This window comes from Physella acuta, unplaced genomic scaffold, assembly GCF_028476545.2.
Source record: "Physella acuta isolate Inbredline_101_S28 unplaced genomic scaffold, ASM2847654v3 ptg001688l, whole genome shotgun sequence".
NCBI lineage: Eukaryota > Metazoa > Mollusca > Gastropoda > Physidae > Physella > Physella acuta.
Window position 1 is genome coordinate 53266 of NW_026733201.1, and position 20897 is coordinate 74162.

General features: G+C 34.6%; 1 protein-coding gene across 2 annotated transcripts; it reads left to right on the forward strand.

The window, feature by feature from the left end:
• Positions 1 to 154: 154 nt before the first annotated feature.
• On the forward strand, positions 155 to 10960 carry LOC131929880 (uncharacterized). 2 transcript variants are annotated; one of them, XM_059286255.1, is made up of 10 exons: positions 155 to 509; positions 1338 to 1529; positions 2715 to 2847; positions 3637 to 3730; positions 3923 to 5351; positions 6414 to 6472; positions 6694 to 6830; positions 7491 to 7659; positions 8346 to 8466; positions 8552 to 10960. In XM_059286255.1, the coding sequence occupies exons 1-10, from the start codon at positions 330 to 332 to the stop codon at positions 8573 to 8575; spliced, it is 2538 nt and encodes an 845-aa protein (XP_059142238.1). In that variant the 5' UTR covers positions 155 to 329; the 3' UTR covers positions 8576 to 10960. The 2 variants fall into 2 exon arrangements, with proteins under 2 accessions (XP_059142238.1, XP_059142236.1); XM_059286253.1 differs by having other exon boundaries at positions 8346 to 10960.
• Positions 10961 to 20897: the final 9937 nt, after the last annotated feature.

The following is a 20897-nucleotide window of genomic DNA, read 5'->3' on the forward strand; positions in this document are numbered from 1 at the left end:
AGTTTTAGTAGTAATCAGAAAAACTAATAGGCACCCATTATATTTCTAAAATATTAAACATATACAAAGGCTTTGTATTATTTTTAATTTATTAAAAGCAAAAATGTGAACACTTTTTAGTTCCATTACGTTTTACACCATTCAGTGCGGTACAAATATTGAGAATGTGTAATGACCCTGACATCACAACAAACGGACGCGACGCAGTTACTATATTTAACCTCATTGCTATAAACCCAAACAAATCCGACCAATCTCTGTTATTGTTATCATCAGCTGGAATATCAAAACAAGGACATTATACTTATCAATAAGCTAATATTTTAGTCATGGATGTGAAGAATGCAAGAGCTAATGAAAAACGGAGTGGTAGAAGAAGAAAGAAATCTTTTACAGAAGCGTTGAAAGAGAAATACTGTGTGGAAGATGAACCAACGTTTGACTTCATAATAATAAGCCCAAAACGGAAAAGTAATTCCACAGCTGAGTTGGCCCACTTACAAACTGTGGTAGGAATCACGTTTTCATTTCACAAAATTTAGATTGTTAAGCCTAAATAATACATTATTATTTATAATCTAGAAACTGTTTAGTTGGTTAAATTAATTAAAAGTCTTATTAAAGTTATTAGTAGCCTAAATTAAAATTAGGCTCATTCTTATTCATAAAGACAATAAAGTGGATAATCATGTAAATGTTTTGTATCGATCGACCCCTTTGAATCCATGACAGAACCAGATCCAGTGTTAAATCACAATGTTGTAATAATTATATTATAATCATGATTATTATAATAATGCTGCAAAAAATTATAATAGTATTATTAGAGTCTAATATTCACTCTCCTTTGATATTGCAAGCCCTTTGACACAATTGTGATGTTTTCCCTGTTATACAACCTACCATATTTTAATTATTTTTGTTTAGCATTTGTCATCCTTAATAGTACTTGTGACTATAGTCCCAAAGTGTCTCATAAAGGAGTTTTCTTATAAAAATGCTTGCTGGACAATACAGTAGGCTCTTTGTATTGCGGGTCAGTGATTCAATGCCAGAAGGAACAAAAACAAGAAACATTCCTAACCCAAAAGTCTTTAATTTGGATCTTGGGCTCATGTTTGTAGGATGTCCCTGAGCCCACCCAACTCTAATGGATACCTGACTCAAGTTAGGGAAAGTAAAGGTGGCTGGCCACACTATCTCCTCCAAGGTCACTAAAACATGTTAGCTCCACTTACCTGCACCATGGACTGTAAGGTTCGAAAAAAATACTATATGTATATATGTTTATAGAAATGTATGTATTTGTATGCTTTATATTTTTTTTGTTACTACAGGTACTTAATGAGATGGATGTAACAAGAGCAGATATTCCATGCCAAGGGTTGACCTCCCTGTGTCCAAATGTGGTTGACCTTGACCTAGCCAATAACCTGTTAGACAAATGGACAGAATTACTGACAATCTTGTCACACCTGCCTAAAGTGAAATACGTTAATGTCAGTAGAAACAACCTTCGCTTGCACCCAGTGAGTAGTATTTTGCATTTTGAGGTTCTCATATTTGTAATCATTTCAAAAGGAAGCAGCTGACTTTTTATTCAGACCAGAACATTTTACTTAGCAAAGCAATTTATAAATGAAAAGTTAGTTGGACGTTTTTAATAAATATATACATCTTAAGCCTAGGGTCCAAAGCTATTTTTGTTTTATAAACACAAACTTTAAGGTTGGGGTGGATCCCCCTTGAAGAGAGTCTACCCCCCCCCCCCCCCCAACAAAATGGAATTTATATAGAAAATATATACAGTGTCAGTCCCCAGAAACTAGTCTCCACCCCCCCCCCCCCAAAAAAAAGAAATTTCAAGTGCCCCCAGGGGTAAAAAGTCTGGAAGAAACACTGCACACCTTCACACCTTTCCATAATAACCACAGTCCTGTGTCAAAAAATATATGTCAGGAGATTAAAAACAGGAGAATCATTTATTTAAACACTCAGTACTTAGTTGCTGACCATTACAAATGTCCCATGAAGAGATTTAGAGCCAACTTAAACTGTACCCCATGTTGATTTTGTTTTTTACTTAGCAAAGCAATTTATAGATGAAAAGTTAGTTAGACATTTTTAATAAATGTATACATTACACTTACACCAATATGGATACTATAGATGCAGAATTAGCTGGTGAGAAAATAAAAAATGTTATCTAAAAGAAGGACTGAAAGTTTGAAGTAAATACTATTAGGGGTAATCCATAAATGACGTCACGCTTTTTTGGACGATTTTTACCTCCCCCCTCCCCTCAGTCACACGTTGTCCAAAAAAGCCAGACCCCCCCTAAAATGACGTCACGCCTCAACCTACAACCCCCCTCAAAATTGCAGTTGAATTTTTTTAAAACATCGATATTTTTCTAAAATCTTGTCTAAACTATTACAATTTATTAAAACAGTTATCTAAAACGCGAAATAACATCTAAAATTTGTTTTCTAACATTGCTTTTTTATAATGCAAAAGTGTGACGTTGCAACCTCTGAACCCCCCCTCCCCCTCATCACACATCGTGACAAAATTACGGACCCCCCTCCCCCCTACGAATGTGATGTCATTTATGGATGCCCCCTTATCAATAAAATAAAAAATTAGTTCTTTAAACATTAAATTTTAGATTTTTTATTAGTTCATTGCTTGAATTAAGAATGTTTGTTTCCTAGAGCGACCCACTCCCTGAGGCTAAACTGTCTGTAGAAAATTTGGCATTAAATGACACTGGTGTATCCATAGAGGAAATTGTCAAGCTTTCACCCATCTTGCCTATGTTGAAAGAACTTCATTTATGTGGAAACAGTAAGTAGTCACAAAATTTCTTTTAACAACACTTATAAACCAAATTTTTTTGTTTGTTTTGTGAATCATTGAGAAGTATGATTGTTAAAAGGCTAAATCATAATCTGCCTAGAGATATTGAAAAAAAGTTCAGTCAAATTGAGCTGTTTATAATTTTGTATGAATAAAAAGAATCTTGGTTTGAATGATAAACTTTGTTTACAATTCAACTTTTTAATAAACTCTAAATAAACCCAGCCATGACATTGACAGTCTGGAACTGGCATCTAGCCAACGTTTGGCTGTAAGTAAGTCACTGATCTGTGTCAATGGAAAATAAAGACTGACCCAGAAAACACTTGTCATAAAGGAATGAATCAGTTCTATTTTTAACATACTACTGGGGGCACAGATAAAAATAAACAATTAGTTCAAAAGCTATCTGTATTTAATTTTAAATTTATTAGTGTTATAACTTAGTGTTCAAATGCTGTGTTTAATTTTAAATGTCTTGTTGCAATTAATTTTTACAAACCAATCTTTAACTTATTTCAAATGTGGCTGTACATATTATCTTGTCCTCTTAAAGTTCTTAAAGCACAATGATTAGCAGTAGTCCACTTTATATTTTTGTTGATTACTTTTTAGTACTGTCTTTCATTTTTTTTATTATGTGTCATTATTGTTTGCCTATGGCTTTAAGAAAAGTTATAAAATTAAGGTAAACCCATGCTTTATTGTTTAATTTTAAGCTGTAAAATAACAGTTAGTTAACATTTACACAAAATCTATATGAAACTTTTGTTGTAGATTATGAAGAGCTTGCAGACATTGAAGAAAGAATCCAAGAAGGGGCTTTCTCAACCCTGGAGTGTCTTAGACTAAACAATAATGGCATTTCTAGGTTTGTAGCTCTTTTTTTTCTTTTGTGCTTCAGTGTTAATGTTTTATAGAGCCAATATTCAACATGTTTACTTTGATCTTGACCCCAACCACTTAACAATAAAGCAAAATAAATTGATCTTTAAAAATTGATTTAGGTATTTAAGTGGGGATGGTTGAAAAGTCAATTAAAATTATAACAATTACTTTTCAGTTGGTCTGAGGTTTGGAAGCTTAGACACTTACCTAATCTGAAGTACCTTGTGCTATCTGGCAACCCAGTCAAGGACATTTTTTATCAAGTTTGCTCACAAAATGAGCAGCTTGATCTGGCAAGTTCTATTAGATCAGATACTTCACAAAGCAATTCTATGCAAGACCAAACAAATACCAATGAAACTAATGAACAGACCACAGATTTAATCAGAGAATGGGACTCTAGTGACCCCTCCTTCTCTGACTCCAATCTCTTTACATATCCGTCTGAAGATCTTGATGCTGTTGACGAAATTGAAGACTTAAATGATCTAGACACAGAGAGTTCCTCTGAAGACATAGAGGACTGTGGCTGCACACACAGGCCAGTGAGCAGGTTTGAGAACCACTCGGATTCTGACTGTTCTGATGGTGACAGGGCTAGAACTGACAGCGAGAGCGACGTCTCTCTCAGTGCTGAGGACAACTTCTGTTTCTCCGAGCTGGATGCCTCCTCAAACAGCAACTTTAACAACAGCTACGTCTGTGAGACACACATGCCTGTGTACTCAGAGTTTGAAGCCTGCCCTCACAACTTCTCTAAATCTGTCGACATGAGCCGTGACAGTGAATCAAAGTGTGAATTTAAACTACATGATGAGGACTCCGAGGTTGAAAGTTCAGACAGCCATCGCTTGGCTGCTGAAACCTTTCTATTTGATGTGATAAACAACATTGACTTCTCTAAAGATTTCCCACCAGTACAGTCCCCTGCCTGTGCTAAGTCTGGCAGTCTTCACACTACAACCCCAAGCAGTGCCAGTCATGAAAACAGTTTATCACCAGTAAAGCTGGCTGATTCTGTCTCTCACAGTGCCAACTCTGACAAACAGACAAGTGTCATTGACAACATGTGGCTGGATGACATTCTGGAAAAAGAAATGTTCATAAATATTCACTTCGAACAAAATGATGGAGACTTGTTCACACCTCGCTCAATAAGTTTACAGGATGAAGATTTCTTCTCCCACAACCACTCCAACAAATCTTACCCGGCTAAAACTAAAACACAGCGCTGTCTGTTTCAAGAACCTGACAACACCACCAAAACTGAACTTAGCCAAGAAAATGACAGCAGTTTAAAAAATGAATCTAGCAGCTTGGCTCATCAGATCACACCAACACAAACCTGTATACAGTCTCACAGTTCTAGCAGTAAGAAATCCTCAGCCATGTTGCCTGAGAGACCAGCTGATAGCTGTGATAGAGGTGAAGGACCCCAACATTCCCAGCACAGACTCCACATGGCAGCCGATGTATCAGAGAGTGAGAAGACGCAGCCATTCCATCAGTTGCAGACACTGTGTCTCAGCAACGCCAACCTCTCCCACTGGACACACTTGAAGCCGTTTAAACTGTTTCCTAAGCTCAACAACATTAGGCTTAAGGTTAGTCCACTCCTTTACTTGTTGCAGAACATGTTGTTTAGATACAATGTTGCAGACGTAAATGCATTTTCTTATTGTTGGCCATGTTTTAACAGTGTATATGAAAATGGTTTGATTAAAAAAAAAGAAGCAGTTTTAATAAAATAAAATATCTCTATAATCAGACTTAATAGATGGACAAATTAGTGTTTGCAAGTCATTTCAGTAATTATACAACAATTAATATTTCTTTTAAAAAACAATAGCTTCTAGTTTTTAATGTAGAAAATTGGATCAATATAATTAAGAAAAGGAGGTAAATTCTATTTGATTCCCTTGCATATGTCCCCTATACTTAGTAGGCTGTTCTACTCAGCCACCTTTACTTTCCCTGAGTCAGGTAAAGCTCATGGTGGCTAAATTGATAAGTCTCGAGTTTGAACCCGGGCAGTGTTACTGGGGGGGGGGGGGGGTATATATTTTTATATATATCGCATATTCTTTCGGGGACGGTAGCTTTTCTTGGGGGGGTTCTTCCCCCCCCCCCCCCCCCCCCCCCAAAGAGATGCCTGGAAGAAACTCTGCCACCTGGCAGATTAGGCTAGAGAGCTGGAGACAGCAACCCTTCTAGAAGAGACAACTCAAAAATCAAACAACTGCTGCCTTGTGGTTTGTTCTTGGTTGGACAAAGTTATGGAAGCAAAAAAAAAAAATGCATGCTGTAATTGGAGTCACCAGCCTTTAGTATATGGTGTGTAACATGTAATCCTTAATTATATTGGAGAAAATCTCATCCAACATTAAAAATAAAGAATGAAGAAAAGTGAGGTGCCTATAAGAGCTGAGTACACTAAGTGATGTTTTATAGACTTAAATAATCTACCAATTAACTATGCCATACCACATAATATCAGTTCATTCATTAAAAGAACAGATTCATTACATATACTTTTTTCCATGTAAAATAGTTTCAGAAAACACAAACACATTGTTACAAGGATAAACCCTAAGACTGTTTGTGTTGGTTTAGTTAGAGCAACGTAACATTGGTCTTGTGACTTATTCAACTTTTTTTTTTGGCAGAATAATCCTTTGTACTCATCAGAACATGCAGAGGACAGGAGGAAATTGTACATAGCCAGGTAACACTCATACTAATATGGATGGGGGTAGAGGAGGAAATTGTTTTTAACTCTAATAAGGTAGTGTGTGGGGACGTGAGAAATTAAATAGTGTTGGCCAGGATTACAGTTGACCACTGGCCATTCATTGTTATAAATTGTCCAGTTTTATAAATTGTGATATTTTAAAATTGACAACAATGTGATGAAGAAAGAGGCAACAAATTTGTAATATTTTCCAGTTTACCCACTGTAAATGTGCTGAATGGCAGTGAGATCTCCCAGACTGAGAGAGAGAAAGCTGAGAGACATTACCTGCGCTACTACATGGACCAGGAGGAGAAACCAGAGTTTTATTACACTTTAATTAAAAAACATGGTGAGTCTTTGGTCTAGATGGGAACAGTTGCTTGTGTATAGGTATTTAAGGCATCACTGATTATTTCAAATGTTTTTGCAAAATGTAAATTTGTGCAAATAATATGTGAAGAAAAGATATTTAATACATTTAATAAATGTGAGTACCTAGTTGAGATATTTTTAACAAACTTAATAAATTGTGTAAATAGTAGAGATATTTTGACATACTTAAGTTGTATAAATAGTAGATATTTTTTAACAAACTTAAATTGTGTAATTAAGTAGAGATATTTTAACAATTTTAAGTTGTATAAATAGTAGAGATATTTTAACAAACTTAAATTGTGTAAATAGTAGAGATATTTTAACAAACTTAAATTGTGTAATTAGTAGAGATATTTTGACATACTTAAGTTGTATAAATAGTAGAGATATTTTAACAAATTTAAATTGTTTAAATAGTAGAGATATTTTAATAAACTTAAATTGTGTAAATAGTGGAAATATTCTAAAATACTTTTCAAAGCTAATGTTTTGTAAACTTGTTTTAACAAATGTAACAATGTCATTTAAAGAAACTGTTACTTCAGTATAAATGTATCACTATATTATCGTGTACATAAGTAAATATATTAGAAAAAAACTTGTCAGTTCTGTCAACCCACATGTTTGTCCCCAGGCCCACCTGTTCGTCTTGTTGACATTGATCTCAGTGCAGGGTACCAGGAGTGGGCTAATCTCAAGTTTGTCTGTGAAGGGGTGGTCAAGTTCACCCGTAAAATACATTTGGTTGAGCCCATCACTAGATTGAGGGCTATAATCTCACAAGAATTGAAAATACCCAAAAGGTAAATTGTTAACTATGTTTGCAACCATCTTCCTGGCATAACAGCATTGTTTCCATTGGTTTTGCCTGTGTATACATAAATTAAAGGGAAGCAATGTGTATATATATTCAAGGGAAACAACTCTGCTTATTTTGTCAGTTTAACAAGGACAGATCCACTAGTTTCTAATTATAAAGCTAAATATTTGATATTTAGTTCAGCTGAATTTCAAGCTTTGTATTTCCAGAAAATTTAAGGATATAAAATTTCATTTTTTTTGTTGCTGCGAGATCACAATTTAAATTTAACCATCATAAAACATCAAGAATCTAAAAATCTAAAAATGTAAAAGCAAATTTTTTGTTAAAAAAAAATGATTATCATGGTAATAATACTCAATTTCCATTTAATAAATGACTTGGATCGTCTTTATAAATGATTAAGTTAGATTTTATCAATGTTTAAGTCAGATTTTTGTAGATGTGCTATTGACAAAACTAAAAAGCCACAAACACCAAGTTGACCCCATACAAACACCAAGTTGACCCCATACAAACACCAAGTTGACCCCATACAAACACTAAGTTGACCCCATACAAACACCAAGTTGACCCCATACAAACACCAAACAAACACCAAGTTGACCCCTACAAACACCAAGTTGACCCCATACAAACACCAAGTTGACCCCCTGCTACATGTTTCAGCTGTTTTCTCCTGTACCACCACTCCTGCGGACCCTCCCACCCCGAGTCAGAGAGGGAGCTTGTAGAGCTGAGGTGTGAGTCCCTCCCCATGTCACGCTTTGATTTTGCCGAGGGGGATGAGGTTCACATTGACATTAGGGACTAAACAAACACACCACGGACCAGGTTCAAGTGTCTGACACCCAGCTAGCTGAGGGGGGGATGAGGTTCACATTGACATCAGGGACTAAACAAACGCACCACGGACCAGGTTCAAGTGTCTGACACCCAGCTAGCCAAGGGGGGTGGGGAAGAGATTCATATCCAGGTCTGAGCTTGCCAGGCTGCAGATATCATCATCACCCAGCTGACCTCATGAGTGAACCTGATGACCTTGTGGGTGAACCTGATGACCTCAAGGGTGAACCTACTTACCTTGTGGGTGAACCTATTGACCTTGTGGGTGAACCTGATGACCGTGTGGGCAAACTTACTGACCTCATGAGTGAACCTGATGACCTTGTGGGTGAACATGATGACCTCAAAGGTGAACCTATTGACCTCATGGATGAACGTACTGACCTTGTGGGTGAACCTGCTGACCTCATGGATTTAACCTACTGACCTCATCAGTGAACCTGATGACCTCATGGGTGAACCTTCTGAACTTGTGGGTGAACCCACTGACCTTATCAGTGAACCTGATGACCTCATGGGTGAACCTATTGACCTTGTGGGTGAACCTACTGACCAACTGATTGTATTATAAAACAACCAAACCTGCTTTGATTCTATTAGCTAGTGGTGTGCACCTTAATGGCCGTAGAAATGTGTACTAGTGTGTGTCGGCGTAAGCACTAGCTGATGTTGAATTAAGTTTGTTGACTCATTCATGTTTTGCTCACTGAAGTAATGAATGACCCGTGTTCACTGTAAGATAGTTTTATCAGCCCTATAGGCATTTAAACGTCGTGTTCCATGAAGTCTTAAGACAAACCTAAATGTTGAGGGCACAAACTTAAGACCGCTAGCTGTGAAGTTACATGCATTTAAGGTAAGTAAAGTTTCTTACATTCTCATCACAGAGCTGCATCACCCTGTTCTGTAGCCATGGTCTACAGGTCTAGGGTATGTTAGGACATAGTCCAGTCATAAGGAAAACAGGTGTGTACACAGGTGTGTCATTTCATGCTCCATGTTGAAAGCCATTTGATTTGTGACACACAATCACAGTAAGTGTACATGGTATATTCAATTAATTAAGACAAAACACAAGTACAACACAAACATTCTAATTGCTTCAGCACTTTAAAAAAATGGGAGTTATTAAAGTCAGTCATAACCAGAGGAGAAAGACCATTCAAAGCACATGTAAGTAAATTATGGGGTCAATAAAGTTTATATTATCACTATTGACTGTTATATCAGTAGTGTGGGGAGGGAGATGCAAGGTAGTTGTCCTCCCTGGGTGTTAGTTTGTCAGTATATAACATTAAGATGGGGTCAGGGGTCAGCTCTTGTAAGTACGATTATGTCCATATGACCACTAGTATGAATTACATCAGGAGTAGAGGGTATTCAAACCACCATATACATTTATATATATAGATGTAAGCATATCTGCCTAACACCCTCCTGGATATATATGCCATAACCTGTACCTTGAGAATAAGCCACTAAGCTTTATTGATGAGCTGAAAACTGAAATTATGTAAATAAAAAATATATTTGAATGTATCACCATAGTAGATTTTGCATTACCTTAGAGCAAATTTTTCTGTGTAAAATTTTTTTTAAACCTTGCATTTAGTTTAAACAAAGAATTTAGATGACATTAATATGGTCATAGTTTTTACTGTCAAATCTCATTAAGTGACTGATGCATTACAAATTATTTGTATTATTACATTTATGCTTAAAGGTAAAGAAATTGTAAAAGATGTAATTCTGTTTAGGTTTATTAACAGGTTTGTCTAGATTTTTAAAATCCAAACTCATCTGATATTGTAGTTACAGATTTGAGTTTATTTTATGACTACAAACTACTTTCATGTTGTCCATCTTTATCTAAATCTGTTAAAATGTGGTGGTCATTTTAAAGACAACTAACCATAATCTTGACTCCCATGTACTGCTGGATGATTCATCCAATATGACACTGCTACTTTGGGTAGCAAAAAATGACATGTCAGTCTTGTCATTTCTGTAAAAAAAATTTTATATTCCATCATCTTTCAAGGTAAGTAACTGATTATAAACTTCTTCACACTTTTTTATCTGTTGAAAAGTTAAGAAAAACATGACATCACATTTAAAGGGCGGTAACTAGTGATTACAAATAAAGGTAAGTAACTCATTCATTTTAACCAGTAAGTCCTTGTCAAGATAATTCATGTAAGTAATTTGAAAAAAATTTGTGATATTGTTTTTTGTATGCCTATGTATGTTTTTAGAGAGCCTTTTATTAGGCAGTTTAACCTTATATTTCTAACACTCTTGTTTATACAGTTTTATAGATTGTGACTAATGGCATTATTTTTGTGCAAAATTCAAGAGTGATTTTATTTTATTTCTATTGTATTTTTAGCGGTTTAAATTTACCAAACTTTGTGATGATTAAAAATTATGTACATACATTGAAGCGTGAGGTTTTGGAGTGATTCGAAAGCTGTGTTGTGTTTTTGACCTAGAAATAATTTTATTTTGAAAGTTATTAATGTTGGTGGTTGTTTTTGTGTGTGCTGCTTAAACAATAGCTTACACCACCCGTTACATTTTAAGACAATTTTTAACACCAACAAGAAATAGAAAAATATTACAGAGCAAAAATTCTCCTTAATAAAAAATTACATTTGACCTATCGCAATGCCCTTAGCAGAGGCGTATGCAGGTTTATGTGTTAGGGGGAGCTGCAAGTCGACAAAAAGGCGCCATCTTTATAAATATATATCTATATCTCTCTATACATATACATATACAAATACAAATACAAATACAAATACAAATACAAATACATATACATATACATATACATATACATATACATATACATATACATATACATATACATATACATATACATATACATATACATATACATATACATATACATATACATATACATATACATATACATATACATATACATATACATATACATATACATATACATATACATATACATATACATATACATATACATATACATATACATATACATATACATATAGCCTACATATACATATACATACAGATACACACACACACATATATATATATATATATATATATATATATATATATATATAGATATAGATATATATATATATATATATATATATATATATATATATATATATATATATACACTAGCTGTATATCATTGCTTCCCTTAGGTGTAAAACATAAAAAAAAGAACAAAACACAATCAGTGTTTCTTCCAGACTTTTTTCTCCTGGGGGGGGGGGGGGCGGACGCTAGTAAAAGTGTATGTTTACTATATAAAATCCATCTCGTTCGTGGGGGCTGTAGACCACTCCCCCATAGAAGAGATGTCTGGAAGAAACTCTGAACACAATGTAGGCCTAAAACTCAAAACAATTTATCACACAAACAAAATACAACACAAAATATACACACAACACAACCAAAAACTAGAAACGCAACACTTATTGTTTCGTAATTTTCGTAATCTTTATAAAATAAACAATTTGACACAATGTTTAATGGAATATTAAGACACAAGCGAACTACAGTAGGGGAGGTAATCACTCTCTTAATATAGATATGTATAGGCCTACCAATTTAAATGCAATTCTCAAATTCAACGAGGTCAGTCATTTTATGTTTATTTAATATAACAACTTGTCACAACATATTTTTAAAATAACTGTCTATATTCAAAATTACGTATTTCATTATCATAAATGCTAAAATATTAAAGCATAATGAAAGTTGACAAAAGCGGACATGATATAAAAACGCGCGCTTTTAACGCGGATTTGTTTGTAGCTCTTATGTAAGAGACGAACTATTTTATTTACTGTCATATTTAAATGTTTAAAACAATTGATTAAAAAAAAAACTGTTTGAGGACTGTATAGATATAGATGTTTGAAAGAGAAGAATGTTTGCTTTGATGTGTCTCGTTGTAATAACATAGCTTTTCCGATTGCTTAAAATTTGTATCATTTTAATTCTCTGTAATCACAAATCTATTTCAGCTCTACTTAAAAACCCAAATTCTACACCGCCCCCCCCCCCCCGCCCCCTCACCCACCACGCCGAGGGAAAAAAATCCCTTGAATTATCATTTAATTACACATTTGCATTTTCAGTTTCAGGTTGGTTTTTAATTTTAATTTTTTTCTTTATATTTAGACGTTTTGTATTAGATCTATGTATAAGTAAACCATCTTAAATGAATGAAAGTAGGCTACAAGTAAGAAAGAAATACTACTATTGTAAATCTGTATCAGTCCTCACAAGCCGATGATGAAAACTGTAATACTAAAGCGAACACACAACTGACGCTGTAAATTACATGTCTGAGGCCAAAAAAAAAAAGAAAAAAAAAAAAAAAAAGAGAAAAAAATTTATTTACTGTCATAAACCTGATTATTTCTATACGATATTATTTGTTTTAACTACATTTTTACTTTCTCGTATATACGAAGTATAGATAAAGTCTTGTAATCGTGCAAAAAAAAAAATCGAGATTTTTACAAATCTCGACGTTTTACACCTCACTGATACGGAAAAACATAATTTTGCAATCTTGTCCGTATGTCTGTGTGTCTGTGTTTGTGTGTGTGTCTGTGTGTAAACACGATAACTTGAGCACCGTTACAGCTAGGTTGATGAAATTTCATATATAAGTATTTTATCAAAATCGTAGATCCGTATCAACCTTTGAGCGATTTCCGATAACCGGAAGTGGTACTTTTTCTACTTTGAATTTTTCAAAAGCCTGTAACTTAGGTATTATTTCAGATAGATAAATGAATTTTGATTTGTAAGTAAAAGATCTAATTCTCTACATTCTGTCAAATTTTGATTAATTTCCGTTGACCGGAAGTACTTATTTCCGCTATTTCCGATTTCTCAAAAAACGCATGTAAATTTATGAAGTACTAATAATATTGCGCACTATTATGCACATCTTTATTTGGCGTTCACTTGGTGATCAATTCTTTTTTTCTAAGAGATTATATTCTATTTTAAAAAGTTTGAGTATTTAAAATGGATTAAAAATCATGTCTAGATTTCTATTTTCCGAGTTGCCACCCCCCGTAGTGTTATATTAGAATATTCGAGAAAGTTTAGGGGAGATCACTCCCGGTTTATTGTTCTTGCCTTTCTGTTCATAACTTGTTTGAATTTGCAACTGCTTTACTGCTTTACTGCAAAAAAAAAAAAAATAAATAAAAAAAAAAAACATTCACAGAGTTTTATCTGTTGCAAAAGCTATAATTCTGATAGTATAAGAATTTTTTTCTTTCTATTTTTGAATTTTGGCTTTCATCTTTTGGAGGCAGCTTAACTCTTTTCCACAGTGTTTTTCTATTGTTTTAACTAAATTATCAAGAGGTACTTTAGTGTATGTCAGTTAAGTACATCTCTACGTGCTGATCATCTTGACTCATACTAACGTTTTTGAAGTTGTGTGAGAATGTGTTTGTTATGTAATCTATTCAGCTTCCTCTTCCTCCCCCACCACCACATATTAAATTTTTTTTTAACACCGTCCATCTAAAAATGTGTGCATCTCTGCAAGATGCCTTTGGAGAATGTTCTAGATCAGCCAACATACAAGGGATCTGCAATTTCACTTCCTTCTAGTACTGAAATATCCAAAATTAGCAAAATCGTATTTTACGGGGTGTACTTTACATACACAATCCCTACGTCTCTAGACTGATCTTATAACCCAAAGTGAATAGTATAGGCAGTAGCGTACGCAGGGGGGGAGCAGGGGGAGCGGCCGCTCCCCCTCGGGCCATTTTCAGCAAAGTGGCGCCTTTTTGGAAACTTTTTAAACTTAAAGTTTTAAACATTGATATTTGTTAAAAAATTATTTTTAGTCGGCACATCTCTGTAAATCACAAGATACATTTTCATGCAGCAGTTAAGCATAGTAGTAATAGACTAGTAGAGTCTACGTTCACAACACGTATTAGCAGCTGCATCAGTTTCTCAATCTAAAAATAACCATTACGATGCATTGCAATGTTTAAAAAACCTCTACGGGTAGTAGCACTTGGCAAGATTAGTGTTAAGTTTAAGGCAACTGTATAATGTATTTGTTTACGAATAATTGAATTAGAAAATGTTACACATAAAACTTCACACATAATTACTCTATATATACAGTTTAAAGCGTGTAATTAATTATTTGAAATTACAATACAGACATAAATACAACTGACGTGGCACCTCTATTTAAATTTACTTATGGGCGAACTGCGTAGCGGTGGGTACATTTTGACAAGGTCAACAACGTCATCACGATGAAGTAGTAGTATTATGACAGTTTGGGCGATAGTGATTACGATTACAAATTTATATGAAACAATATCAACTTTATATTAATTATTATTTTAGTTTACTATATCTAGATTTATATTAAATGTGAATAATGCTATATTTTGTATTTAAAAAAAAACAACTCAATTTAAACTGACACTGATCGCACAGTTAATTATCCGCTCAGCTCAGTAGCGCAGGCGGTGTGTGTGTGTGGGGGGGTGTTAGGTGGGTTATAACCCCCCCCCATGAACTACTCTGTAAAATAATTATTTTTAAATCTATTTTTGAATCAGTATACATGTGCAATTGAATAATGTATGTTTAGAACAGTAGTCTAAAAAATGACGCTATGTTCACTCTGAGTTGGTTTTTCCACCCCCCACCTCACCGCCACAATTGTGTAGAGCGACATTAATGTCACACCTAGGTATACGCTGGGTTGGATAATTGACCTAAAGTGACCGGACAGTGGTGAATGTAGTTGAACCCTCCCCCCCCCCAACCCACCCCGAACTGATCTGTTAAGTACATTTGGAAAAACGCGTAATGATGTACCAAAGTACCATGTCGCCAGATCATAGCTTTTGAAACGTAAACCTCTGTGAACATTGTTTTTGCAATTACCAGTAAAACTGTGTGTGAGCAATACAGTGATCTAACCCATACCTTATCATTATGTTAAAATAAACCGGGAGTGATCTCCCCTAAACTTTCTCTAATATTCTTATATAAAATAACAGGGGATAGGAACTCGGGCTATAGACATGATTTTTAATCAATTTTAAATACTTAAAGTTTTAAAAATAGAATAAAATCTCGTAGACAAATTAATTGCACACCAAGTGAACGCCAAATAAAAAAGCGCATAATAGTGCGCAATATTATTAGTACTTTTAAAATTTACATTAGTTTTTTGAGAAATCGGAAGTAGCGTAAATTACTACTTCCGGTCAACGGAAATTACTCAAAATTTAACAGAAGGTAGAGAATTAGATCTTTTACTTACATGTGAAATGTCATTTATCTATCTGAAAAAGTACTCAAGTTATAGGCTTTTGAAAAATTCAAAGTAGGAAAAGTACCACTTCCGGTTATCGGAAATCGCTCAAAAGTTGTTACGGATCTACGATTTTGATAAAATACTTATGTATGAAATTTCATCAACCTAGCTGTAACGGTACTCAAGTTATCGTGTTTACACACGGACAGACAGACAGACAGACAGACAGACAGACAGACACACAGACAGACAGACACACAGACATACGGACAAGATTGCAAAATTATGTTTTTCCGTGTCAGTGAGGTGTAAAACGTCGAGATTTGTAAAAATCTCGATTTTTTTTTGCACGATTACAAGACTTTCTCTATACTTCGTATATACGAGAAAGTAAAAATGATCTTTAAAGAACACAAAAAGTCAGTTGATAACTTTACCATGTATGATCTGAAATGCAAGACCTATATATTGGTTATCTGTAGGCTATTTATCCGAATTTTATACTTGTGAATTGAAAAGCTGGTTTTTATACCAACTCTGATTTAAAACACTTTCATTATACTGTAATACTTTAGCATTTATAATGACAATATATTTAATTTTGATTTTAGACAAAATATTTTTGTAAAACCGAATAGCGTTAAGCTACTTTATTAGATTATTAAGTAATTATTCAGTTGTTTTGATATTCATAATTAAATGTATAGACATATACATATTTATATTAAAATAGTGATTGTTTCCCCTTTTCGCTAGTCTTAATTAATGTCCCAGGAATTATTATGTAATTTTTTTTTACAAGGATTACAAAACAGATTATGTTGCGTTCATTGTTTTTGGTTGCAGTGTGTGTATATTTGTTTTTTGTTTAGAGTGATACATTTTTTTTGTTTTGTCAGCCTACATTTTTTGTTTTCTCGGCCTACAATGTGTATGTTTTTTTATTTCTTCAGAGTGCTACTTTCAATTTATTTTACATCATAGCGAAGCAACAACTTACAGCTTATATATATATATATATATATATATATATATATATATATATATATATATATATATATATATATATATATATATATATATATATATATATATATATATATATATATATATATATATATATATATATATATATATATATATATATATATATATATATATATATATATATATATATATATATTACAAATTCGGCGCCGTTTTTTTTTGCTTTTTTCGCTCCCCCTACACTGAAAACCTGGATACGCCTCTGAGTATAGGCCTCCTGTATTAAAGATGGATGGCTAAAATGAGCATGACAACTCAAGCAAAGGCTACACTTGTTGATTAGATCGATATGTGGGTGGGTTGACTGTCCATACCCAGCAAGAATAACGCCAACAGCAGATGTACAGGCGCTAACGTGGATTGACATTGTGACAAAAAGCGCCTCGCTCGTGACTGTCGAACAGCTAGGCTCGGAGAAGTAAGCCAAGAAGTATACACATTAAAAATGTGATGTTTAGGCTACATAACTGTCTTACATACATAATTTCAGTGATGTGTTTACGGATTTTTTTTTGTTTTTTGGTTATTTTGTGTTGCTGAACTTGTTTTGAATTACTCTTCAAAAAGGCGTCACTTTCCTTAAAATGGTCAGTCGTAGGGGGCGCTCCCCCTGCTCCCCCCTGCGTACGCTACTGTTTCTTGGTGATAAAAGCCTCGAAAAAAAGTTAGGATTTCAAAATTAAAAGGACAAGTTGGTAAATTCAGGCTTCGTCTATGTTGGGGGTATTTTCGTTAAAAAGAAAAATCTCCCACACAAAGCAGGCATTGAGATCTATAAATGTTTCTAATAGACAAAGAGCGAAAATATTCACATTCCAAAGCCCAGACGAACAGAGGAGCGCCAGAAATAGAAGTCTCGCGCTTCTCTATCAACCAATGAATAGTCTTATCTCCCTTGTGTCGGGCAGGATGTTGGCGCAGGACGAGAATACTTCCGTTATTTGTGTAAACAAGTAGTGCTGCTAGCCTGTTCTGTTGGGGGGGGGGGGGAATGGGCTAAGATTTGGGTAACAAATAGGCCTAGGGAGGCCCTAAAAAATAGTAGACACCTAAGTTGTTTTGTGTGTGGAGACCAGAGGCGTAGCGATGGTGAGGGGGGGGGGTGCAGGGGGAGTACATATGTCCCCAGGCGCCGACCTTAGGGGGCGCCAAAATGGGTTGTAAAAACAAATAAAAATGTCATTTTAGCTGGATTTTTGCATTATAAATAGTTTGAGGGGGGGGGGGTGCGCAAATTGAAAATGTGCTCCCGAGGGGGGCGCCAAATTGAAAGTTTGTCCCCGGGCGCCGGGAAGGACAGCTACGCCTCTGGTGGAGACCTAAGATTTAAGATTTGTGTGTGGGGACATACCATTGTGTGTGTGTGTGTGTGGGGTTGGGGTTCATTTAAAAAAAACTAAAAAAAAACAACAACAAAAAAACAACAACATTAAAACGAAGTTTGAAAGTAAATCTACATGTTGCCCATAATATAACACGGTCAACTAATTACTGCTCTGTTGCTAAATCAAAAATACCATCACTCTATTCTGACTACTTTACGTTACCATGTACGCAGTCAATTTAATATCAGATTATCACTAGTTCCTAGTGGAGTAGATAGATTTTAGTAATGTGCATAAAAAGTGACGGGCTAGCTGAAAAGATAATTATAACACTTCAAGCGATACTGTCGAGATATAACTTTTCAATAAATATTACAGGTATTCCAAAAGAGAGTTAAAAATACCGTAACAAATTAAGCCAATTTAAAGACATCTAACCTTAAATCAGTCACAGAATTACTCATTTAAAACTTTACTTAAATTTGCTAAGTACATATTCTTTGCACCTTGCAAATATTATCCCACCTTTATACCTGACTTCTACACAGCAAATAAACCACTATATCCTCCCCTTCCTCAGCAAACGCAAGAAGCTTTTTGCTCCCCCCCCCATCCTCTTATTGACAACGTATCCCATACCTTCCATCATTGCCAAGCTTTGTAAAGAAGCATAATTGGTAAACCCTGTTACAACTAAATTAGATATATTAAAGCATTAACAGCTACATTCAATGAAAACAAGATTTTCGTCCGTAACGTACTGGACATGAACGTTTTGATTTAGTTTTCTATTGACCTATAAACCTTTAAACTATTAACCTATACCCCATTTAGCAAGTAACCTATACCTCTTTTAGCTACTAAAATATAGGCGTACAGCTCTTAGCTATTGAACTACACACATTTTAGTCAACATAATTTAATAACAAGGAATACAAAATAATAGTTGAGAAGAGAAGTCAAAAGTGGGTCAGTCGTTTTGTTAAAAAAACAAACAGGTAAAGTCATGCATTACCTTAAAGTGATGTCAAGTCACAGATAATGTGGATAAGACGTTGAGAACTTACCTGCTTATTTTAAATTATCAAACAGTGTCAGCTATTTAATTCGGTAGGAAAGTGCCTCGAGCTAAACTATTTGTTGTGTGGGATTCCAGACCTGACTATTCATATATATATATATATATATATATATATATATATATATATATATATATATATATATATATATATATATAGGCCTATATATATATATATATAGGCCTATATATATATATATATATATATATATATATATATATATATATATATATATATATATATATATATACATATATGAATAGTCAGCTCTGGAATCCCACACAACAAATAGTTTAGCTCGAGGCACTTTCCTACCGAATTAAATAGCTGACACTGTTTGATAATTTAAAATAAGCTGGTAAGTTATATATATATTTATATCCCATGTGTGATTCAGGTGTGCATATGTGTAGGTAAGTATGTGCATGGGAAGCCTATTTACATTTGTAGGTCTGCAAATTAAAACGACTCTCGCCTAATTATTCAATCCTGATTATTCCTAATGAAAAATATAATCCCACGGCTTTCGGAGGATTAACGTTTTGACATTTAGATCGATCCTCGACACGAACAAGCCCTACATCACACATTGACGGTCATCACGTGATCGCTGGTGATGTGCTCTATCTACGATTGGGCGTATTGATCTGGCAGATGTGCACGAGAACAATCGAACTAGTGGCCCTTACCCCCCCCCCCCCCCCCACACACACATTCCGACACACCTGGGGGCGGGGGGAGGGATAGGATCAATTTGAAACCTCGTGAGTATTTAATCGGCCATAACGACAATATGTTGTCTGTCCATATTGATCAGAGAGATGGGGGGGGGGGGTTGACATGGGCGTCTGCAGTTTTTATTTAGTGTGTGTGTGTGTGGGGGGGGGGGGGGGGAGTGTCATTCGATTGTTGGTGACCCAAAGACACGACAAGAAAAGTAGTGATGTCATGTAAATTCCTTAAAATTCGTATATGATACCAAACTTCATGCGAAATAAACAATTTCTAATGTCCTTGAACTTGGCTCTATAAGTTCCATCTCCTGCATATAACTCAAAAAGGTATGTATAAAATCTTCCCAGACCTTAAATCTGTCAAAGCTAAAAAAATATAAATAAGACTATTAAATTTTCAACTTGTTGAATATTTTAATTTTAAAAATTGTTATAAATAAAGAGAAAATGTCAATCTGGCAAGTGTGTACAATTTACCTGCGGCTATGCAAGTCTTAGCAGACGGATATAGCCAATTATTTACTGTAGTTTGATGGCTTTGTACTGCGGTTTCATGGTTTTACAAGCATTTTACAGTGGTTTGACAACTATTTACAAGCATATTAACAGCGGTTAGATGTCTTTACAAGCATGTAATCAGCAGTTTAAAATCTTTACAAGTATATTTACACTAAAACCTGTACGCAACAAGTTGAAGTCTGCTATAAAACGAAGCCAACAATGGATACTAAATCACCGTGTTCCTATCCTTGTGATTTATTAACCAGACATTACTGCTCTATAACTTCAGCTCTCCCTAGCGGTGACTGGTCCCTTAAATACCGTTACAGCATGTTTTCATCGACCTGCTGTAGCCTACA

What these genes read in the sequence shown, in the direction of transcription:
- LOC131929880 (XM_059286253.1), top strand. Translation starts at nt 330, where the DNA reads ATGGATGTGAAGAATGCAAGAGCTAATGAAAAACGGAGTGGTAGAAGA. An exon ending in TCAACAACATTAGGCTTAAG is followed by an intron (nt 5,352 to 6,413) that starts GTTAGTCCACTC and finishes TTTTTTTGGCAG; the next exon opens with AATAATCCTTTGTACTCATC. An exon ending in AGGAAATTGTACATAGCCAG is followed by an intron (nt 6,473 to 6,693) that starts GTAACACTCATA and finishes AATATTTTCCAG; the next exon opens with TTTACCCACTGTAAATGTGC.